Source organism: Aythya marila, assembly GCF_965140915.1.
Source record: "Aythya marila genome assembly, chromosome: 10".
In the NCBI taxonomy this organism is placed as follows: domain Eukaryota; kingdom Metazoa; phylum Chordata; class Aves; order Anseriformes; family Anatidae; genus Aythya; species Aythya marila.
The window spans coordinates 14,408,480-14,433,276 of NC_139051.1; the positions used below are offsets into that span (position 1 = coordinate 14,408,480).

At 40.7% G+C, this 24,797-nt stretch overlaps 1 protein-coding gene across 1 annotated transcript; it reads left to right on the top strand.

The window, feature by feature from the left end:
• Nucleotides 1-3,433: 3,433 nt before the first annotated feature.
• Nucleotides 3,434-22,351, top strand: ITIH4 (inter-alpha-trypsin inhibitor heavy chain 4). Its single transcript, XM_082768476.1, has 23 exons — nt 3,434-3,521; nt 5,440-5,600; nt 5,981-6,085; nt 6,690-6,852; nt 6,956-7,066; nt 7,151-7,279; nt 8,786-8,902; nt 9,485-9,653; nt 10,587-10,703; nt 12,139-12,320; nt 13,232-13,414; nt 14,045-14,184; nt 14,799-14,953; nt 15,471-15,503; nt 16,372-16,401; nt 17,020-17,073; nt 17,353-17,391; nt 17,676-17,728; nt 17,854-17,986; nt 18,719-18,893; nt 20,216-20,370; nt 21,233-21,335; nt 21,903-22,351. Exons 1-23 carry the CDS (start codon nt 3,447-3,449, stop codon nt 21,976-21,978), a joined length of 2,658 nt encoding a protein of 885 aa, XP_082624602.1. The 5' UTR covers nt 3,434-3,446; the 3' UTR covers nt 21,979-22,351.
• Nucleotides 22,352-24,797: the final 2,446 nt, after the last annotated feature.

Genomic DNA, 24,797 nt, shown 5'->3' on the forward strand with positions numbered 1-24,797 from the left:
AGGAATCCCTTTTAAGAGGGATCTCATCTAAAAAGATAAGCATTGGAGGTAAATGTGTGTCCCTGGGACAAAACTGCTCCCCACTGATGACTACAGGGTGTTTGCTCTCCCTTATGAACTGAAGCAATCCTGTGCTGGAAGTTACCGGTGGCTGCTGCAGGACTGGAGCTGTTTGTAGGTGAGAGAAACAACCATAACAGCTGTCTGGAGAAATGCTGTCGTCTTTTTCTTCATCACCTTGTATGTAATACATCCAGCCATGGGAAATGTGGTTTATTCCTTTTTTTCCTTCATTTTCATAGAGGAATAGTGACAGGGAAGTGTCTGACTGCCTCCAGAAAGTGAGTTTTCATGTCCTCTTGCAATCAAAAGTATCTCCTGTTGTCGTGATGGCTTTAAATCTTTCCTCCAAGGTTCTACTTCAGAGTAAGGAACACCAAGTGCTGCAGAATCAGACCTGTGCCCAGCACACCACCAGTATCAGCAAGGATGACTGCCATTAGGATTCATATAGAAACAGTAGGATGCCCGTATTGAAAACATCTCAGGATGCCTAAACCTGTGCAGCTCAAGCGGCTGTTCAACATTCATGTGATTGTATATAGGGGCATTAGAAAAGCAATGACAGATCCACTTAATTACAGCTAAACCTTTGGCTCTTAGGCCACTAAGTATAATATTCTACGCATTTTAAGGGCTTAAAGCATTACACAAGTTAAAGAAGTTAATCAAATGTAATTTTTCTCTCTAAAAATATACATATTTACATGCCTTGCTATAAATGATACTGTATTTACAAGTAGCATACTTTGCCTGGAAGGAGCAAAGTGGTTGTTGTTGTTGCTTTTTTTTAATTTATTTAAAGCAGGAGCCTTTTAAGACCAGGCTGTGCTCAACAGACTCTTTTATGATGAACTTGAAAATTACTGCTGAAGTAGTAAATTAATGAGCCCTCCATTAGCAGTTTCTTCCCAAAAGGTCACTGGAAGCCTACTCTCCATGTAGGAGAGTAATGGCATCACCTACTATGAAGTTGTAAATGGAAAAAGGCTGTCAAAAAGCACTATGAAAAGGTGTTTGTTGTTGTTTTGTTGTTGTTTGTTTTTGTGTGTGTGGAAGGGTTGCAGGTCCAGTGGAGAAAGGGTTATCGGCCATCCTGGAGTTGTCAACATGGGGCAGATAGGCAGGGAAATCATGTTGGTGTGGGTAGGATCCAGCCTTCACCAGCTTGTGGCTGCAGGCAGAGTGGTCTTTCCAGAACACATGTCCCCACAGTGCCAGCCGATAGCATATTAACATATCTGTATTTGGATGTTCATAAAATCCATACTGGAACCAAGGCCTGTGCATGCCTAAGAGTTCATCTGAGCTCCAGAGGGATGTGATTTTTCCTCTCCTAGTGTTATTTCAAGATTTCGGAATATTTTGTTGTCTTGCACAGGGCTATGAATGAATAAATAAAGCCATCATAAAGGATATGGTTGGCCTTCTGGGCTGCAAGCACCCACTGCTGGCTCATGTCCAGCTTCTCATCCACCACAATCCCCAGGTTCTTCTCTGCAGGGCTGCTCTCAATGAGCTCTTCTCCCAGTCTGTCCTGTCTGGGATTGCCCCGACCCAGGTGCAGCACCCTGCACTTGGACTTGAGCCTCATTAGGTTCATGCGGGCCCACTTCTCAAGCTCATCCAGGTCTCTCTGGATGGCATCCCTTCCTTCTGGTGTATCAACTGCACCACTCAGCTCAGTGTCACCTGCAAATTTGCTGAGTGTGCACTGTATCTATATCATTGATGAAGATAATGAAAAGCACCAGTCCCAAGACAGGCCCTGAGGGACACTGCTCATCACTGCTCTCCAGCTGGACATAGAACCATTGGCTGCACCCAGAGAGTGGTGGTCATCGAGCCAAGTCCTTATCCACCAGATGGTCTGCCTTTCAAATCCATGTCTTTCAAATTTAGAGATTAGGATATCATGTGGGACTTTGTCAAAGTCCTTACAGAAATCCAAGTAGATGACATCATTTGGTCTTACCTTGTTGACCGATGCAATCACTTCATCGTAGAAAGCCACCAGATTGCTCAGGTATGATTCACCCTTGGTGAAGCCACGCTGGCTCTCCCAGATCACCTCCTTGTCCTGCATGTGCCCACATTTCATCTCAATTCCCCTTTATGTAGAGCTGAGGAAATAACCTTTTCAAATGGGTTCTCTCCTTCGTCTGTTTACCATATTGCCTAAAAAAAAATTACTGTCCCAAAATGTGTTTGAAATGCTTTGTGAAAGAGGCAGACATCACAACTACTCAGATGGAGAAATATCCTTGAAATAGTCATGCAAGATGTCTTTAGATGGGAAGCTACCTAAATGCCAATTGAGTGAGCAGATATTTTAGGAATTTTGTTAGTACAATGTTATATCCATGAGTATTTACATATAAAAATGTGGATGGAATTTATTTTTTCCAGGGCAACAAACCAACCATCAACCAACAAAAACTTTACAAGAACTGTTTGATGACCCACTTAGATAGCAACTTTATTATAAAATAAGAGGTAAAAACAGCCCTTTCACTCCATTTACAGCTAAATTCAGGTGCAGAGCTCTCCCAGCACTAAACTTTTGTTTAAATAGCCCTGCTGGATGCCCAGGTGCAAGGCAACTTTGCAGAATCCGTGGTGGATGCACTGCAGCTGTGTTAGAGCTGAGGCCAGATGCACTCCTGTACACAGCTGCTGTTGCTAAGATTTTTGAAAAGCTCATGGCTTCTTTGTACACTTACATATGTTGCACGGTCTTAGCACCTCACTGCGGAGTCCAGGCTTGGTCTGATTACCTTTTGTCACTGCTTAGCTGAAAAAACAAACAATTGTCATTGTTATTTGTCAAGCAAGGCTTCTGGCTGGTTAAGAGACAGCAAAAAGGATGTTTCTATATAACTACTCAACATCTCTCATAGGCTGATTGGGCAAGACGGTACAAGGTTTGGAGAAGTCACCAGCTCACAAAATCTCATGTGGATGTCACATGTCTGGGCAGCCTCCAAATCTTGGAAGTGCTTGAGGTAATGTCAATTGTTCCTTTTTTTTTTTTCTTTCTTTTTCTTTTTCCAAGTGACTGCTGGGCATGATAGAGAACCATGTATCCAAGAAGGCACAGACCTGTTCAGCTGCCTGTGGGATTTTACATGCCCCAGTAGAATCTCAGTTTAAACAGAAAGCACAAGGATTTCTTTGCTTTATGAAACGTTAAAATTCTAACATTCAACAGCAAAGACCGGTTGGAAAAAATAAGCTTTAACTGAGTCCAAGTTTTAAGTATGTTTAACGTGTAAATATTATGTTTCTGTGTCTCTTCAAAGTCTACACAATATCCTCACATACAAGTTACTCATTAACTGATTAAGATAAACTGAGTTTTCATTTGAAAATCTGGTCTTTCCAAAATGGAGGAGAGAACGTTGCTCGCATTGATGATCTTTTCCTCACTTGTAGTATTAACAGAAACTATTGCTCAAAAGGTATTTGCTCTCTTTCTCTCTCTCTTTCTCTCCTTAACAATTTGTTGTTTGCTCATTTTTTGATCTGGTGGTATCGCTGTGAGCAGGTGATGCAGAGATGCACCCGTATAGCATCAGATGTGTTTTGCTGTGATTTGAGAACTTTGGGTCCCTTTAAGGCCTCTTTGTGTTTCTCTGGGCTGCTACTGTATAAGGATGGAGGTGGAAATTTGCAGATGTCTGATCACTCTCTTTCCCTGTGCTGGAAAATACCCAGCTGAGGGATTGATGGGTCTCCCTTGAACACCGGGTGAGCTTTGGATCTTGACACAGAGGAGTTACAGCAGGACTGACTGCTGGCCATGGACTGTTGCAGTGCCGGGTGGTTTCTGATGGTGTTTAATATGGGATGGAAGAGAGCAGAGGCAGTTATTTGTACCTTATGGAACAGCAAACTGTGTTTTGGAACACCTCAGGGTACGTGTGGCTGCAGTCTCAGATTAGAAAGTAAAGAAATGGAGGAAGCCTTCTGTCTGAAGGATTTTATTTCCATAGTGCCTATTCAGAGACATGTGAAATACAACCAAAATACAGACAAGGTCAGACCTTGTGGCTACTGCACGGGCCCTGCAAGAAGCCATGGGTGTGGTGCATGGGCCCATGGTGAGAGGCCACGAGCTGCTTCGTGCTGTGCTCAGGTGGATATGTAGGGCTGCTCCTGGCCTGCTGCCTGTGCTGAGCGGTGCCCCTCACCGTGCTGCACCCCGCTGCTCCTTTTGGGACCAATTGCTCTTGGTCCCAGAGCACCAAGCAGAAGCAGGGGTGCTGGGACACACCTGAAAAGCCTTTGGGAAGAGGTGTCCCCAGGAAGGACAGACCCCAGCACAGGCAGGGAGAGGCACCTGAACTGCCAGGATTGGGAAGTTGGTCTCTTGGCAAATATTTTTCTTTTTTATTCTGTAATGTCAGCAGGCATCAGGAGACGGAGCCTGCTCTGCCAGTGTACAATGAAAAAAGGAACAGCTCTCTGTTACCTGTACGGCTGGCTGCAGCACTGTCTGTGGTCACCCTTGTATCGAGTTTAACTTGATTAAACTTCTGAATTTAGGCCAGTGCCGTAATTAAGAAGAGGTCAGCACTCCTTAAGTGGATGCTGTTAGTTGGGGAGCACAGGAGATGAATGATTAAAATAATTAAAGATCAATTAGCTATTCAGAAGATTTGTGACACTGGGACAGTAAAAATAGAAGTGTGGTAATCTGCTTTGCTACTGAGCTTTTTTGTTTTAATAAGCTATTGGGCTGTTGATATCCAGATCAATCCTCTTTACTGTTGCTGCCAAAACACAGGACCTGCTTAGGGCAGGGCCTCGCTGCCTTTGAAGCAGAAATCCCATGTGCAGGAGGTTGCTTGCAGTAGCACAAGGAGGTGCTCCAGGCGCATCCCCATCCAGCTGCTCTGTGAGGTGTTCCCAGGTGACTCCGGCATGGTGTCCATCTCCCCCCAGCCCCTGGAAGCACCAAGCCAGCAGAAAGATGAGTGCTCAAAGGGCATCTCTGCTTGTGCAAACAACACGGGACAGGGGCCCCTCAGGGTTTCAGACCTGCTCAGTAGTTTGTGCCACCACAAGGCACCGGGATGGAAAACACGCAGCAAAGTCAACAGCTCAGAGAGCAAACAAATCATCATGTAAAAAGTTAGAGGGTCTCTTTCCATGGTCAAGCACTTGAAAAGGCATGTGGTTTTTTTTTTGAGGTTAATCTTAGGAGATGCATCCGAGTAACACAGCAACAGTTAATTATTTCATTGAACTTTTCCAGTAACGTCACCCAGGTAAGGGCTGTCTGGCAGAAAAGCAAACAAACAAACAAACTTTTGGAGCTGTTTCTGTTCAGCATGTTTTTTTTTGTTTGTTTTGTGTTTTGTTTTGTTTTTCTAGCATGCTATTGAAATCTACAGCCTGCGTGTGAACTGCAGAGTCACATCACGATTCGCTCATACCGTCATCACCAGCAAAATCATCAACCGAGCTAATGAGTCTCGTGAGGCAACCTTTGAAGTGGAGCTACCCAAGACAGCCTTTATCACCAACTTCTCCATGTAGGACCAGCTCTTACCTGTGGTGTTAAAGAGGCAGCTCTGGGGGCTTAGTGGCGTTCACCCATCTTGTTAGGAGGTGCTAAGCACAACAGACAGAGAGCCAAGCTCAGGAATGCCCTGAATAAATGTTGGGGGGGCAAAAAAAAAGTAGGTGGCCAAGTAGAAAGAAGGTGACAAATGTGCTCAGTGGCAGTGGTTATGCTGCCCCAGCCCTCTGAGGCTCTGAGGAGGAGGGCTGTGTTTTGGTGGTGACTCTTGGTGTCCTCACAGACAGGGAGGGATGTGGGAGCTAACAGTTGAGGGACACAACGCATGGTGGTCCTCTTTCTTCCCCAGCATATTCCCTCTAATATTAATGATTTTTTATTGAAAACTTACAGGTCCATTGATGGCAAATTATACCCAGGAATAATAAAGGAGAAAGCATCTGCACAAAAGGAATACGATGCAGCAGTCTCACAGGGACAGAGCGCCGGCCTCGTGAAGTACGTTGCTGTTCTGAGGAAGGATGCTTCAGCACTCATCCCTGGCTTCTCGCTTAGCTGAGGGGCAGGTGAAGTCCTGCAGCCAGCCATTACTAAGGGAGGACAAATAGAAAAGCAGCTTTGGGTTCTCCCTGAGAGGGACTGTTTATATAAACACACATATTATATGATTTATGTCTGAACCTGCAATGGGCGGGAGCGAGAGGTGTCACTGTTTTGTGTTGCCCTGGGGCTCGCTGTCACACGGGAGCACCTTGCTGGGTTGAGCTGATGCTCGCCCACTGGGTCTGCTTCCCCGCAAGCACAATGGCCATGGCACTCGAACAGATGTCATGCATTAGGGATATAGTTAACTTGTGCTTCCCATGCATGCAGTCCCAGTTCTGCCCAAACCCGGTCTGAGGCATAGAGAGATTTCTGCTCTGTTTTTTAGCTTGCATATGCAGCCCCTGAGGCACATGAAAGTATTGTATATACCTGAAATATCTTCTCTATGACCATTGAGACAAACCGATAGTTTTTAATTTACTTATTCCATATGGCCATTTTTAGCACGCTTCATGAACTTTGCCCACTGCATGCAAAGCTTTGCTTTCCTCCCCAGAATCACAGGCAGGAAACTGGAGCAGTTCCACGTTTCTGTCAGCATTGCGGCTGCCAGCAAAGTCACTTTTGAGCTGGCGTACGAGGAGCTGCTGAAGCGGCAGCTGGGGCTGTTCGAGCTGCTGATCAAGGTCAGACCCCAGCAGCTGGTTAAGCACTTCCAGGTGAGCTGCCTCAGAGAGGGCTGGACTAGGAGCACCCCTGTGAATTTGGGGCTTGGCAGGGTTTCCTCCATGGCAATGACAAAGGCTTGTTCTTCACTCTCAGATTGATGTGCACATCTTTGAGCCCCAGGGCATACGCTTCTTGGAGACAGACAGCACCTTCATGACAAACGAGTTAAACGAGGCACTCACAAAAGTGCAGAATGAAACCAAGGTAGGGCAGCAGCTGCCAAACATTAATGCTGGGGGCAGATTTATGTTACATTGCTTTAAATCTTTTCTTTTCATTGCTTTTCAGGCTCATATTTTATTTAAGCCAACTGTGGATCAACAGAAGGTAAATCCCGAACTTGATGAAACCCTCCTCAATGGTGATTTCCTTGTGCGTTACGATGTTAAGCAAGTTGCCACTGCAGGTGATATACAGGTAAAAAAGAAATAGAAATAAAAATAAAAATCCTTTCCGATGATAGATAGGTCTGAATGTGAGGTGCAATCAGCAAAACAGCAACATATACTTTGAAACACCAACAGTAATAGGAAAGCTATTTTCATTAACACAGAGGCAGCGGGAACTGATGGTGATGTTAAGCAAACCCCTAGGGACACTGAACACACTGCAGGAATGTATCAGCAATGAAAAAGCAGTCAACTCAAATACTGTTTCAATACCAAATATATATTCACATTGTATATATGTCTCTTTGCATTCTCTCTTTCTCCTTCTCTTTTATGTATTTATTTACAATTGATACAAAGTCATATGATTTGCAGCTTCTTGTAAATAAAGTTCAGAGGAATGTGATTTATACAACTATTAAAATGACTGCTTAGTTTTATTTTTTGTGACAACTGAGCTAAAGAGAGTAGGAACTTAAAAATACGTATGGACCAATGCGTATCCTAAGAAATACAGTACATTGCTTTCCATATTATTTCACTGACGAAGTGCACATGAATGTGCAGAAAGCTGGCAGTCACGGCCATTGAGCAGAGCTGTGCGTGCAGGTGAGAATATGGAGGTAACGTAATATACAGTGACACATACAGTTTATATAACATGAAAAAAACTTGAAATGTAGAAAATAATTAAATATTACTTTTGATTATATAGCAGCTGTTTTAGTCAAGTGGTTTCTGTGGTCAGGTGGATAATCTGTCTCGCTCCATTTGCAGCCTCCACCGCAAACCCTCCTCGTTAAAATCACTTTGCATGTTTGCCAGAATCGCTGCTGTATCCATTAGAGGGTCTGTCTGTCATCTCATTCAAAAGATTAAATTGATGTTAAGCTGAAAAAAATATATGTATTATTCAGTGACTTTCTTCCATTTTAACCTGTTCATATGCTTTTGAGGTAGATTCAAAACGTGGTAAAAAGGGATTAGTAGTAGATATTCCCCCAACTCTCTTACCAGCAGCATCCATCACCAGTGCTGAAACCATGCAGTAACCTGAAATATGCATGTATGCATCTTTGCTCTGGGACACCTTTCACTTCCACTCATTTCTATTACCAAATTGCTTTTCCTTAATACCAAATTACTTTACCTCAACTACGTGATAGCTATGGGTATGCCCTGAAGTGGTGGTCTTGGGATAAGTGAGTTGGGTTAAAATTTGGAGTGACACAGACCTCTTATATTTAATGTGATAATTAAAAAAAACACCTTGTCCATTAGCACAAAATAGGATCATTAAAATATAAAATATATTTGTGTATATATATTTTAGTAGTTCCTTTGTATATTCGTGTGTTGTTTTTTTGTTTGTTTGTTTGTTTTGTTTTTTTTTTTTTTAGAAGAATAAAATGCTGACTATGGACCCCTCTTCTTGCCATGCCAGAATATTAAGAGGCAATGTTTTCTTATTAAGTTGCAATATTTATTTGTTTATGTATAATTTTATGCATGTTTTTACCTTTTGGTATTTCAGATTTTCAATGGGTATTTCGTGCATTACTTTGCACCCCAGGAAATGCCAGTGTTTCCCAAAAATGTCATCTTTGTTATAGACCGAAGTGGCTCTATGGCAGGCAGAAAAATTGAGCAGGTAACTTATTTGAGATACTGACCTCTGCTTGTATCAGGGACAGACACCAGCCTTTCAAGGAAGCAACTTTGTATTTCCCTTTTGAAACACATGTTGGTTTTGTACACAGCAAAATTTTCATAAATACATAAGTACTTGGAAATATATATGCACAGATGAAGGTTGTTAAAGTGCAACTCATGCCTGTTAAGGCTATTTTTGTGGCTATCATATCTTGAGGCAGAGAGCATTTTGCCTCCTTCCATCTTTGCCAAGTATTTCACTGATAATTTTGTTCTTCAATGAAGTTTAAAGAATTAATTTATTCATTTTTCCTTTATGGAAAACTGTGTACATAGATTTGCTGTAGAGCAGAATAGTCTTCTATAGCCATCTTGGGAATGTTTTTTGTGTGTTTGTAAATCAGTGGAATTAGTCATTTCTGATGGTCTCAGCTGAAAGATGCTGTTAGGTCAAAACAAAGGCACGGGGCTGCACCTCGTATGCTGCCAATAATAAATCTCCTTATTGTGTTGCAAATTCACACCCAATTTTGTTATCAAAGTAGAAATATTCAAAGTGGTTGTTTTCTCCTTGGAACAGACAAGGGAAGCTCTCTTGAAGATTCTGCAAGACCTCCGCCCTGAAGATCATTTCAGCTGCATCACATTTAACAACAAAGTGGTAGAGTGGAAGAGTGCTTTGCTGCAAGCCACTGCGGAGAACGTGGCGAGTGCTGCAGGATTTGTGCGAACTATTACTGCCAGAGGAGGTACCAGGCACCACCTAGACACCTGTGACCGCAAACACACACCCAACAGTGTACAAAATAGCACTTAGAAAAAAAGCATTACTTATGAGTGATGAGTGGGATAGGAAAGCTGATTGTGGCAGAAGACTGATTGGTGGCTACCTGATGGTATGGATATACAGAGGGTTGGTTATGTCACATCTATGAACTATATAAGCCAGGAAGTTTTGTTTTAAATTTTTTATGACAGAGATTTACAACAGAACATTTTTTTTTCCTGCGGAAAAATGAAAATTCACTCAAACATTTCACAGCAATTTACTGTGTTTTTTATTTTATTTTTTAATATCAAGGTCCCCTTGTAAAATAACAAGGTCATACTACTATGGCTCTTTCTGTGCACATTACTCCAAGTTATACTAAAGAAACAAAGTAGCCAAAAATGCAAGATGCATTTCAATTGCTACACCACACAGTGTACTTTATTTTCATTATTCATTTTCAGGAAGATCTAAAAAGCTTTTTCTCTCATTAATTTTACACTGTAAGTATTAATGTAGATTTTCTCATCCCAGGAGCTAGCACTGGTAAAGGTCACCTGTGCCTAGAGCTCTTTTCTTCAGCTTCTTGCACGAACCTAGGAGACATTTCTTCAACATGGGTTAACAGATGATGGTTTGCTTATTTAAGCACTTTTTATGGTTCTAGACACGTTTGTATTTCCCATGACATATGTGTGGAGAAGGCTCCCAAAAGATTGCTCCAGCATTGCCATTGCAATATAATATACTGTAATTAAACCAGAAGGCTAAACCCCTAAATCCTCACCTCTCTGAAGGATTGCTTCCTGCAGAAAACTTTAATCAACTTTGCAGGGACTCTGCAGATGCAGTGCACTGATTTCTTCGACTGATTTTCCTTTCCAGGTGAGTGATGCCTGCTTTCTCATTGCAGGCACAGATATCAATCATGCCCTGCTGACTGCTGTGAGCGTGCTGGATAAAGCCGAGAGGCTGCCGGAGCGGAGTGTCTCCATGATTATTTTGCTGACAGATGGTCAGCCCACATCCGGTAAGGAAATCCCAGCCTCAGTCCTCTCCACAACTTTTTAACTTTCACAATTGCATCCCGGTTGTTGTTAGACATAGTTTGTGTTTTTGAAGGGCTTGCTATTAGCAGGCTGTGCTGGATCCAGGTCTGTGCTGGGGAGAGGATTGGCTTCTCAGTTTATAAACTTGGGGGAAATTTTGGAGGTACCCAGGCACGGCTGAAAAATGGAAGTAAAATACTTAGAGCTGAAAGGTGGAAATCTTGCTTATACTATGTACGGTTCCCTTTGAGAGGTATCATTTATAGTTCTTTGCTCTCCTTGCCTCAATCCTGAGATATTTTCAAGGTGCCTATTTTTTAGTGTTCTCTTCTGTGGCTAGCTCTTAACTATTAGTCAGCTGTGACATATCAAGCCAGGGGGGACAGGAGAGAAATATTTGGTTAATTAAACATTAACTCCCATTGCAACCGCACAAACATCACTAGTGCTGAATCAGAGGAGCTTGTCTAACTTCTTTGTGGCACCAGCATCCCTCCCAAGGCAGTAATATCATCTCAACTGTAAGCTCTCTAATGAGATCAGTCTGTCTTCCAGACTGAGTGATCTATGCTGCTTTGGATTTTTGTTTGTTTGTACTTCATTTGTTGGTCTTCTGTTTGTTTTGTGTGTTGTTTTTTTGTTGTTGTAGTTTTTGTTTTTAAATTAAACTTGGTGCAAGGTGCTGCCTGCTGAGCAGGGCCATGGTGAGTCCCAAATATCTTTGTAGTTCCACAAGTTTGCCAGAAATCAGATGGCAGTTGAGTGCCATACAGATACAGGCTATGTTACTGCATACAGCTCAATTTTCCTTGGGAAAGCAGGCTGAAAGGGAATAGCTGAGCTGCTCCCACAACATTCTACATGCAGTTATGGTTTCTGCCTGAAAAGATGGGCAAAGATGCTCGCCATACAGGCTCTTTGAATGGGATAAGATGAAGGTATCACACGTAGTGCCTGAGAGAGAAGCACGGCTGTGTTACTTTGCAATTTTTCTGATTTACACCATTAACCAATCTGTTATCCTCCAAATTCAGGCAGATTTTTTTTGTGGATGGCACTTGTCTTCCCACTTAAGATCAAATGTTTCCATCCTTTGTGATGTTAATTCATAATGTCTGTCCCTTACAGTCTGAACACCTCTTTGGTCCCTGTAATCTTGTTAAGCATTTTGCACTTAGCTGAAACAATGTGAGTTGAAGTAATTAGAATCATTAAGTGGGAGAATCAGATTCCAGCACTCAAAATCCAGAGTGGTGTTTCCATATCTAATTCAATTGACTGAATATTGTCCATATACCTAATATTTTATTCTGAATTCTTGTTAAGAGACAAGATGTCCTTTAAATCCCCTGCTATCTTTTTGTACTCTTAAAAAATAAAAATAAAAATTACGGGTATGCTTTTGTTCAATCACAGGTGAGAGTAAAGTGGAAGTCATTCAAGAAAACATACAGAAAGCTGTCAATGGGAAATATGCCCTCTTCTGCCTCGGTTTTGGGTTTGATGTCAGCTACAATTTCCTGGAGAAAATGGCCCTAAGGAATGGGGGAATTGCACGTCGAATATATGAAAATGCTGATGCAGCCTTGCAGCTCCAGGTGAGGACTAAGGAATATGCCAGAAAAGCCATCTGTAAGCTATGGCTCCTGTCTAGCCCTGACAGCAAAACCCCAGATCTTCTGAGACAAGAAGTTGGTTTTGAGTTTATCTGCTAATCTTGGGGAAGGAGGAAGACAATATCAATTTGGGGGTATCTGAGGGTTTGCACTCTAATCGTGACTCAACATTGACATCTTCCCCAAATTAGCTAGCATTTGGACAAACCTGCAAATTCAGTTTTTTCATCTCTACAAATAGACAAAATGTCCACTGGAAGTGATTGTGACAAAACTTTGGTTCTTGGGTCCAATTTCAAACCACTCGAAGTGCTGTTTGTCACAGTTTCCCAGAAGGCAGCAGGTAGCTTGAGGCACCTCTTGGCAAACTGATCCCTGCAGCACCACCTGCTTGGGATGTTCCTGCCCATTTGAAGATGGGATGTTAACTCTAGGGCTGTTCTCTTTTGGGTAGCTCATTTCTGCCCATTTTTGCTGGATGCACAGAGCACAAGGATTCACCAAATGCCTGCCCCATCCAGTGAAGAAGAAAGAGAGAGGTTAAACCTCAGGGCTAGTCAACTTATAAAATAAAATAAGAGAGAGAGAGAAGACATTTAACTTGGTGGGACAGTGATAACAGGGAAACAGGGATGCTGCTTGGGTACTTGATTTGCCATGGGAAATCCAACTTCTGTGGTATCACCAGCCTGACTGGAGAAAGTGTGCAGAACATGGAGAAAAAATACTCTTATTTCAAGGTTTACAGCTGTCTCACACAAGCAGCTGCTGCCCACCTCTACTGAAAGAAAAAGCTTTCCTCCCTTCTTTTTAAGGAGTTTTTAGATATTCAACAAATTTCTTTGCTTAAGTTTGCCTTCATTTGTTCTTTCTCTCTTTGTGTTTTTCTTTAGGGCTTTTACCAAGAGGTGGCTACTCCAATACTAATGAAAATTGAAATGCAGTATCCAGACAATGCTGTTGAGGGGTTAACCAAGAACAATTTTAAGCTGTTTTTTGAGGGATCTGAAATCATAGTGTCTGGAAAAATTAGCAATGAGCTTGATCTCTTGCCAGTGGAAATTAAAGCTCAGTCAGTAAGTGTTGAGCTTGGTAACCACGAAAAATGTATTGTCTCCATGCTGTCTTTTATAGTGAAGTAGGAGACTTCAAGAAGTCTTTTGTGTCCAATATATGTTCTTTACATTTGGACATATAGCTGTTTTTCCGTTCTAGGAGAATTAAAAGTCTTTTCCTCTCCTAAATCTGCTACTAAAGAAGAAGGAAAAAAAGAGTGGGGAGGAGGGGGGAAGAAGATCCACAAATAAGCAAACAATAATTTAATCCTTTCCAAACCATAATATTTTGGCCTTTCAAACATGTTTTTTTGTTGTTGTTTTGTTTTTGTTTGTTTGTTTTCTTTAGGAAAATTGCTTGTGTTTTTAGAATGGAGAAGGAAACATACATTTTTAATTTCCAAAAATGTTCAAATGGAGCCATTTCATAACTCCTTCTTTCAAACTTTGTTTGAGTCCAAAAATGTATATCCAAAATATGTGCTGCTTTGGTGGCTTGGGGTTGCTATTTCCAGAGGGAAAACAGCTTGCTGAAAACTTTTTGAGGAATAAAAAGGCACTTGAGTCCTGAATAATGCTCTTTTAAGTCTAATAAGGTAACTGTAAAAGAAGTCTGGAGCTGTTCTGATGGTCAGTTTTCTCCCACTGTAGCATACTAGTGACTTGACTCTTAAAGAAGAAGCAAATGTCAAAGAGAAGGAGCAAGTATTTCAAAGTAGAAATTATATCTTTGGAAATTTCATCGAGAGACTGTGGGCTTACTTAACCATTCAACAACTTCTAGAAAAATCGTAAGCTATTTTCAAAGTTTTGTATTGAATTACAAACTTTTAACTTCTTTAAGCACTCTGCAAATTCCTTATTTGCAAATTATACAACGGGAAAGCACAACAAAACAAATATTTCTGGATATAATAATAAAAAATATAGTTTACCAGAAGAATACCACATTAGTGCATGAGGAATGTGAGGTGCTTTTCAGTTTATTATAGGATTGTATCATCAAATACGTGTATATATGAAAACAAAGAATAGTTTATATTATTATGAAATGTATTTTAATTGTATGGATTGCATTGAGTATTGCATCCAGCAATACTGTCTAAAAAGGAAAGAAAAGGAAAGAAAATAGCTAGTAAAGAGAACAGTAATTGTGTCTGTAAGACATTTCATAGATCAAGTACTTACTATTTTTAATCCATCTGAAACATATATAGACTCCAGTGTTTTGAACAGCTAAGCATCTCCATAATCTCAAGCAAGTAATAGCTGAGTTATCTCAATAGGATTACTCACCATTTGATCATAAAAAAAATTTAAGACATAGCTAATATGAATACAAATCTGTGGACCTCCTGCTCATAGACTTTGTATATGATTTCTTCATCATTAACACAGACTTTAGTATTTCAGCCCAAGAAGAGCAGCAGAAAGCCTTGGAGGCACGAGCCTTGGAGCTGTCTCTGCAGTATGGCTTTGTAACACCCCTCACTTCCATGGTGGTCACCAAACCCACTGGCCAGCAGCAAGCCGAGCTAGCAAACAAACCCACTGAAGCTGGTAAATGGGTGTTAAACAGTCCCCTGGGAATGTGTGGTTGTTGATGATGATTTACTGTGGACCCCCCAACACAGTTTCATTCTGTAGGGGTGTGGCAGGGTAATATGCCGCAATGAAGACAGGAGTTTAAGGATTGGCCTCCTTTAGAAACTAGACATGGAGGACTTTTCCTAAAAAAGTGTCATAGTGAAACAGACACTACTATTGAAATAGGAAATAATTTGTTGAAATATAAATTAGAAGTAATTTAACAGTTATTACACAGCATTCCCTGCCATTGGAAAGGATATTCTAAGCTTTTGCCTTGGGCAATAAAGTGGGAAAATGAATGCAGAGGAGGAAAGCAAGCTAACTCTAGGAATATTGCGTGTGCTACATCCACCCTTCTTTCAACAAAAATAAAATCTCTTCACCTGCAGCTCCAACACCCACTTCTCCCAGTTTTCTGTTTTGCACATGGATAAAATAATTTACTGTCGACTGTATGACACTAATCTGTCTCTCTTCCTTGTGTTAGACAATGAGAAGCCCAGCAGCTTTCCAGTAGGAGGTAAATGCTTTCTGCTTTTCCAATACATGTTTCTGTAGTAGTCTCTAAAGACAAAAATAGGTCACAGTACTTGTTCCATAAAGGGGAGTATCTGAGATTGCGAAAAATATGTGGAGACCGTGTAAGCAATGACTGGCAAACTCTGTCCAGGGCTTGGGTGGATAACCTGATCCAAGGGAGAAAATCTTCCAGTCAGAATGTCTCAAAGGCCAAAATTGTCTTGACTCAAGGAAAAGCAGTTCTTCAAGTGAACAACGCTAATTATGTTTTCTGCTTCTTCCTACCATATGTGAAGCATCTGTCCAAAAATTAAGCTCCAGATATTTTGGAAAGACTCACGAGAATAATTTAGGTATCTTTTTTCTGGTTTTGGAAATAATAAAGTTACTTGAATAATAATGTAAAACTTCTAGCATTATCAATCCCATAATCTCAACTATGATAACACATCATAATAGCAATGCTTTTATAGGTAGAGTCCTCCTTTTCCTCTAGTTCTTTCAGGGAAATGCATTAAAGGAATTAAAACACTGCCCCATTCTCTGAAGGATGCATGTTTCAAAGAGGTACCTCTTAAACAGAGGTACTGTTTAAGAACAGCAAGCTCATTAAACTGCATCACAAAGGGGACCAACACATGGAGCTCTGTGCTGCCCTTCCCTCAAAGGAGTTTTTGGTCTGTTTCCATTGCTTGACTGGGATAATTTTGTAGGGATCAGTGCCCATGTTCTGTGGACTTTGTTAGTACAGATAATTTGCTTACAGATGAAGCTAGAGAATTACATGTTTGATTTCTGAAATGCTTTGTAAGATGTGTAATACAATCATGAACGAAATATGGGTACTCTTTTTTTTTTTCTTTCTTCAGATGCTTATAGAATGAGTGTACCACTTCCTAGTAAGTTCTCCTTTTTTTTTTTTTTTTTTTGTTTGTTTGTTTTAAATTAAGAAAAAAAATATAAACTTCATTTCATATGCAGCATTACATTATCAAATGCGTTTTGATTGTGGATGTCTGCTTGGAATACTATGTATATAGTGTGTGTGTGTGTATATATTTGCATGTATTTCAGTCCACAGATATTTTACAATGAACTATAAAATCTTGAAAACAATCTTGGTACCTTTTCAGAAAACAATATTTAAACCTCTTGAAGATACAGGTGAAAGTTCTCAAACAGCACATGTTAGTAAGCTGAAGGAAGTGTGGCTTGGTTTAAAAAAATAAATCCATAGACATGAGGTTTGCTGGGCAAAGCTAACATGGGCACTGCCGTCTACATGCTAACAATACACGTCCTGCAAAGAGCAGATGCTGGGCACTGCAGAGACAGCTGCTTTGTGAGGGTCCCTGTAAATGCAGAGAGGACAGGACAATGCCCACTGTGTTGTCTCCATGTGTATGCAAAAAAGCCAGTGGGTAGCCAGCAGGAAGAATTCACTGCTTTAGAAGTAGGGAGAGAGATGAAGGGCACCACCCCAAGCCAAGGAGTCATTGGAAAACCTTTTCTTTCAGGTCGATGGCGCTCTGAGCTCCAGTCTGGCAGTAATAAGAAGCTGTTTCCATCAGGTTGTTTTCAGTTGTACGCGAGAGGAGCGGGGTGGGTGCGCTGGGAGCGCAGTGGGGGTTCACCAGGCATGGCCCAGCAGCAAGGCAGAGCATAAAAGCAATTAGCAATGAAAATGCTGTGCTTTTTGTTCCCGTTGGGGCATCTTGGTTTAAGCAAGGTGCTCTGTAGGATCATTCTCTGCCAAAAAGGCTTCTGCCTTGCTGTTCTGCCTGGTTAATTAGCTGAGCTAGAGAAAAACTGTTTCTTTAAACTGTTCTTGCTAATTTTAAGTATTTCAGTTGGCAGGCTAAGCAAACAAGTGAGACCAGCAGCTCATAGTAAGTAATACACAGAGCAGTCCCATTTTAATAATTGATACAACTGTAACATACAGTTTTTCATGGGTTAATGTTTTGTTTTGTTTTGCTTTGTTTTTCTGACTGTATCAATTGCTATAAGAAAACTCTTTAACTCTTCCTTGGCTGATTCTTTCCACAGAAGCATAAAGTGTCCCTGTATCCAACAAGAAAGCCTTTCTGGCTTGATGATAAAAACAAGAACAGAATTGTGGTGTAAAAGACCTTTAGTCACAGCTTTTTTGAGGGATCATTGTCCTTAATAGACTCCAAATTTGACAATCTACTGTTTTCATCTATATCAAGTTGCTGTGTCTGGGTGTGACTTTCAATAGTAATTACTGTGTTAATTTCAGTTTCCTATTCTGTAAAAGCTGTGACTAGTATTTTAGATACAACGAGAATGAATTATTTTGCTGTACATGCCCAAAAGGCATAGGCTAGGTTTTTCGTCTTGTGCTAACATTGTTCTTCTTTTCAGCCAAAGAACATCCAGCACTTCTCTCGCAATTACCCAAAGAAAATACTGATGGGCAAGCAGAGCTTTCTGTCCTCCTGCTCTCAGATCCAGAGCAAGGTGAGCAAGCCAGATCCCTCATGGGGTGGGAACTGACCTCGATCCAGGAGAAACGCATGACTTGTGGGATTTGCATCTGTGGCCATGTCTTCTCCATGCCCATGACAACTTTCTCTTGCATCAAGGGAATCAACCCCTAATATCGAGAAAAAAAGGAGAAACACTTCAGAGCAGCCAGTGTCTTTAGGAACACCTGTATTTCATGAAGGGCCATGCTGCATCCTGCCACCTTCCAGTGACTGGAGAGGCTGTGCTTAATTTTTCCTTTCACTCAGGCAACATTAATCTTCACTGGCTGAAGGCACTTCTTTTAAGTGTGGTTTCAGGCCTCTTCCTGGTGTCACATGCATGGCTGTGAGGCTTGTCCCCAGCCCCTGGGAGTTTCTGAGGATGCAGAGATCTTAAACCCCATGACCCCTACATCTCCCAGAAAGATGCACTCTCTTAAAGCGGTGCATCATTTTCATGGTCCTGTACTCAGAGAAGTGGCCCTGACTGCTGGTTGCCAGCTGCTGTGGTTAAGGAGCACCTCTAAGGGAGGAGGAGCAATGTGGGGCTAGATGCAGACTCTACTGCAGCCTTGGGGCATGTGGTCTGAAATCTGGAGGTGCCGAGCCTCCCAAAAACAGATCTGAGAACCATAAGTGCAACAAAGCTGAAGCAGTTTTGTTGAAGTCACCCGTACCTTTATAAGCGAGGTCACTTGACAGCTCTCTGCCAATGTTTTTAAAGGACTTTCTGTGACTGGGAAACATGGGGACAAAATAAATCAGTTTGTGCAGTTTGAAATTACCTATGTGAATCCTGCCGTGCAAATCAATGTCTCTGTGGATGAGATTGTCTTAAGCCACAACAACAAGAACATTCGGCTGTCATGGACAGAGTCAGCAACCTCTGCTGTCCAGGGGTAAGAAATGTCATTCCGTCCTTTCTCAGTCCTGGCAATTTGAATCACATAAGCTAGTTGTTCATGTTCACACATGCCATTTGCTTCAAATAAATGCTCCCAAATGCCATTATTTGGTGAATAACTCACCATTTACCTTCCAAAGAGAAGCACCCTCTGTGGTGCATGATGATCCTGGTATCGCTGCTGTGCTGGCTGCCACTAGGCACACTGTGATCATCCTGGCATGGGGTGAGCACCACAAAGTGAGGTTTTTTGATGTTTACTGTATCTTTTCTACATCATTTGGTTCCATGCAGACTGGAGTTTTCTTTTTTCCCCACTTTTAGAAATCACACACATCTGCACATCAGATATTTTTTATGGGGAGGCATAAAGTGTTTGAAGAATTGTCTGTAACTCTAACAAATGCCTGCTACTGGAGAAGGAGTACTTCAAATGCATACTGCATTTGTCTGCCTAATTTGTGTAGGAGCCTTCAAAACCACAGGAAAGAGCTGAATTCAGCCAGTTCCATTAGCTCTTTTGTATTGCTGGACAAGCTGCTGTTGCTCTGGGGAAGGCAGGACACACAGTACTCCCCCCCATATAGGCACCTCTGGGCAGTAACAACTGGCCTAAAACAACTGCTTTCAATTATTTTTGAAATCCAAACAGAGCCAAGAATGTGCTGGATTTATGCCCCTATATAATTTGTCTTCTGCAAAGCAAAATGATCCTCCTGCTTCAAACCAGCATCTGAGTCCTTGCAACTGCAGGAATCAAAATAAAAAATATAAGGGCTTAGAGAAAAGGCAGGGTCTGAAATATCTTGGGACATATCCAGGGATAACATATTTGTCTTGTTCTCTAAATCAATTCAATTATTTTAAATGGTCCATCATTTTTCTCATTAAAATGATGGGAAAATATCCTTTTTTCTAGTTTTTTTGTTGTTTTGTTTTTTCCATTATGGATAAAAAAGTGTTCAATCAATAAGAATTCTCCTCTGCTGATGTATTTGCTTGTATCCCGACATGGGAAAGGTGTTCAGTGGCATATAAGAAACAGAAGAGATACCAGTTACATTAAAATATTAACACCTGAGTATTTTAAGATATGATAATATAACTTACTATTGTAATACTTTACTATAACTCGTTGTATTAATATTTTAATATATGCTGCTTAATATTTTAATATAACCACTGGCAGACCATATAAAATTCAATTGCAAGGAGACAAAAAGCAAAAATAAAAATAAAAAAATAATGTCAATTATTTACATATATATGTTTTGTCTTCATATTCTTCTTGAAATAACATTATTATTTATTTCCTAGGCTGAGAGTCTCTACTGAAAAGGAAAGTAGTGTAACAGTATCACTGTCTGATACAGTCACGGTAAAAATATTCCTTGTAAAGGTTCCAAATGATTTCCTTCAGCTGTGTTTCTTGAATATCGACCATTTTTCTGACAAAGTCACTGGAATTCTGGGTATGTATCATTATGGATCTGTACAGCAAAGAAGAACAGTCTTGCAAATAAGCTCCTAAGATGCGAATATGGTGCTTTTTGTTTTTGAGCTACGTTCATTTTACTGTTTTGGGTCCCTACAAACTCTCATGAAAATCATTGGACAGGTGAGGCAGCAGGAATTCAGGGGGTTTCTATGCATTAAATTTATTCTTTTCAGACATCTAATCCAGACTTTATTCTGCAAAGAGGAGAGGCCTCCAAAGAGGGTCTTACCCTTGAAGCAAAACATAATGCTTTTCTACTCACCGCTGGTACAAACCTAAATGTGTTTAGAGAACGTTAAAAATAAGACTAAAATAACAGCCAGTGTGTTAGCTATGAGGGCTTAACTTCAACAGTGCTGTGTTGTGTAAAAAAAGTCATTCGATGTTAAATAATAGATTATAAATAATGGACATAAAGTGGTAATAATTGGGGTTACAACAGTGGAAATATGCCTCTTCCTGGCAATGGCTACAAAATGAAAACAAGCTGGTTCTGAACACTTATCCCCCAAAATACTGATGGGACTAAAGTTGAAGTTGTGTCAAAAACTACGAGTGGAGAGACTGCATATTCTAAAACCACATGCACACACAAAATGTGAAAACACATCAGAGTAAGGCTGAATCTGTGGAGGAGTGTTAGGGATAATAGATCACAGCTGAAACATGTGAGTTTTATTCATTTATTATGGGAGCCTTCAAATGCCCCTATTGTTTGGGGGGTTTGGAGGCAGATGGCTGCTTGCTTTCCTGGTGTTATATCTACCATTTGGGTTAACAACTGTAATTGGATGTTTTGCTATTATTTTCAAATAATTTGTGTGTCTGTTGCTCAGGTCAATTTTATTTAAAAGGACAGCTTGAGAATAATGCCAAAGTAACTCAGAGAGATGATGAAAGACTTCTAAATGTTCCAGGATCTGAGCACAGACCCACCAGGTAAGAGAGGTGGGATAAGGTTGAGTAATGCACGTGCTTTGAGATTTAGTTTATGAGCAAAAAGCAGAGATCAAAAGAAATGAAATTAATGGATTGCTTACATTTAAGAATACAGCTCTTTGGTATAAAAAATAGGAACTTACTCTTGAATGTTTTCCTAACAACCAGAATTTGTTGCTTGTCAAATGATACTGCAAGGCTCAAGGCTCCTATTTCACAGGGCAGGGAAAATCACACCCTGAGTTTGCATGAAAATGCCAAATAAAATTAGGTTCTCCTGCCTCATTTTTATGGCTAGGGGAGGGTGTTTGCTCAGCTGGATTTACCATGAGGAAAAAAAAAAATGATTTGCTTGTAGCAAGTTTCTGTGATGGGGAAGAAATGCTGTGAGAGTATAATCTCTGTTCATTGTCTCTGTGTGTCCCCATCACTGTTGCCTCCATGGCTAAAGCACAGGTGTGCCAGATCTGCCTCTCTCACTTTTGGTACCAGCTGCAAACATGGGTATGATCAGGGTTGATTATGGGCCTGCATTTTATCACATTTTTTTTCTTGATTTTGTTTCAGGCTATACAAGAAAGATTACAGGCTTGAGTCAACTAGTGATCCTGTTTCCTGCTGGTCAGTAGTTGGAACTTCCTAGAGAAGACTATTTTGGGAAAGAAAACAATACAAATGATGCTCTTTCACATATTTTTGATACTTTCTGTCACCAAGGAAACAATGCAGTTAAAGCATTACATGTTCATATAAATAACTCTCATATATATATCTAACCTCAAAATAATTATAATTATACTTTCAAGATGAGAATGTGCTTGCTGGCTGTCTGTAATTGTAAGAAGCTCTATAATAATGTTAGAGATTTATGTGAATGAGCTAAATAAAAGTGGCACTATCAGCTCACAGTTTGATATGGACAGACGGACTTAAGTTTCTAAATAAAATTAAGCAGTGGCACCACCCAGTCCAACATACTTGTCATGCAAACAGTAATAAATTTCTAAAATTTGCACTTGGTATCCAGTTGCAAATGATGGTGTTCTTGAACTGAGTGTTTTGCAAAAAGGGTGAAGTCTAAAGCAATATTAGCTTGCTGTTTCTCTCATTGGTTATTTTATGGGGGAGGGGGGGAAAGGAGTCTTGGTGTATTAAGGTTCATTGGGCATAGTTCTGTGGCAATGTTCAAAACTAATGAAAGCAATAGTAATGTGATTGGTGAAGGCAACCCATGATGGCTCTAGTTCCAGCAATTCTTGCAGTTTCTGAGGGTCTGCTTTAAAATGTCTGCAAAACAGACATTGACTTGTTGCAAAACAGACCTCTGACTTGTTGCAAAAGATGCCATTTCAACCCTGAAATGTAGCATCTTGGGTTTTGGCAAGGTTTCATGTAACACTCTACAAATATTGGATGATGTTTTACAAATAATGAAGAACTCAAAACAACACGTGGCACACAGAGGTAACATTTCAGAGGAAATGTATATGCAGAAACCTTTGCCCATGGAAGGAAATGTGGAGGTTTAGCTTCCAATTATTTTTTTCATAACTGTTAATTAAAAAGTTAATTTATATTTTAGAGTTTCAGTGCATATCTTTGAACACAAGAACACATGTGCCAGCACCGCAGAAGATTTACAAAAGTTGCTTTCTATCTTGCCAATAATGTATAACTGGAAAAAGCTTATTATTTTAAAGCAATGTACTAAAAGAGAAGCAATGTCTTGCCAAAGTTAGGAAGATAAACTATATAACCGTAAGCATTTATTTATTATTTTTTTTAAGAACAGTTTAGATGTCGTGCTATGATTTGTTTATGTGAATTGCTTGTACTTTCAAGACACAGATTTGGAGTTGCAGATTTGGCTGAACAAATTACAGAGCAAAAAATGTGAAATTTGGGAGCTGCAGACACCAGATTGCTGGCTTTGCCACATCACAAGCTGGCTTTCCAATTTGAAAAGTAAGACATTATATGCATTATAAATGAACTTGGTATTTGAATTACATGCTGGGTTTTATCAGGTAACTTGCTGCAAATTAAAAATTCACTGCTCTCAGTTATAGGGCAATTATATGTTCCATCCTCCACCTGTCTGCTAATAGCAAGAATAGCAAAAAGCACTGAAATCCTGGAGCAATGAGGCATGGCTAAAGGGCAGCTTTCACATGCTCCCCTTGGTGAGGGTCAGGTGTGCACAGGCCATTCATGAGAGCTCTTCTAACCTGTCTGCTAAACCTGTAATTATGGTGGTTCCTCAAATGCCCCTGGCAACCTGCTACCCTTTTAATTTTCCCTTGCTTCAGAGAAGCAGATCCTGCTGACCTTGATAAATGGGGAAAAAAAAAAAAAAAAAAAAAAAAAAAAAAGAGAGAGAGAGAAAAGAAAAGATTAGCCTTTCTTACAAAACAGGAACTTTTGCATAGTTTTTTGTTTTTTCTCAATGTGTTTGCAAAGCTGCTCCTGTTCTTTGGACTGTAGCCAATTTGCCTAGGCTGCGTTGAAGGGCTGTGCCCGGAGCTGCATGGGGACTGCACCCCACAGCTGATGGAATCTCCCAGGTCTTACAAGAGATGCTTGCCTGCGGTACCGATGGAGAGGTTTGCCTTTTCTGTAGCCTCCTTATGTCGCTGGTGTGCCTGGTTACTGAGACTCACAGATCCTTTCTGCTGTGTTTTGTCCCCACAGTGTGTGTGCTTTCCATTCTCTAAGCATGTTTCATTTCACTCTTCTCACCTGAATTCTTAATTTGTTGTTTAGTCACTCTCCTCCTATTGTTTCTGAGTCCTGAAGCGAGTTCTGATGGGCTTCTGATCTCCTACACTCCCTCCCCTTGCCCAAGAGGCCTTGTTACTTAGAGACTGAATGCAGACACAGGCAATAATGAGCATTTAGAGTTCTGTAATTTCTAATTCCAATGCAGGATATACACTATGTCTCATATGCTTTTCTTTGAGCAGCATTGTACCAGCTTGATAGAAGGAGTAAAATTGTTACTAAGAGTAAACAACTGCCTGCCATTTCTCTCTCTCCTTATCGTTACCTTTAACTATGTTTGTAGCTATCACCTATGTTGCAGGAATTTTGGAAGAATTACAAACTAAAAAGCATATTTTTCTTTCTCCATTAGTGCAAGTGGGAGCTTCTCAAACTGTCACAGAAGCCATTCAAAAGTAGACTAGAGCCTCTGAGGTCAACTTCTGACTGATAATTCAGTCACAGCTAACAAAACTCCTCCTACCTCTAGTGATTTGCCTCATCCCCATAAATTAAACAGGAACACTCTGCCTGAGGTTGCATCCAGTGTTGCCTTGCAGCTAAATTTTGCAAAGGTAGGTCAAGATCTACTGTCCACCACTATGTTTGTTTGTTTGTTTTAATAGAGTAAGCAGGTATGGGATGAGTCCAGATGGACAGTCCCACAGGATCCAAAATGGATCATTGCTCACTCTCTCTCTC

What these genes read in the sequence shown, in the direction of transcription:
- ITIH4 (XM_082768476.1), top strand. Translation starts at nt 3,447, where the DNA reads ATGGAGGAGAGAACGTTGCTCGCATTGATGATCTTTTCCTCACTTGTA. An exon ending in AGATGGTCAGCCCACATCCG is followed by an intron (nt 10,704 to 12,138) that starts GTAAGGAAATCC and finishes GTTCAATCACAG; the next exon opens with GTGAGAGTAAAGTGGAAGTC. An exon ending in AATGAGTGTACCACTTCCTA is followed by an intron (nt 16,402 to 17,019) that starts GTAAGTTCTCCT and finishes CTTTTCTTTCAG; the next exon opens with GTCGATGGCGCTCTGAGCTC.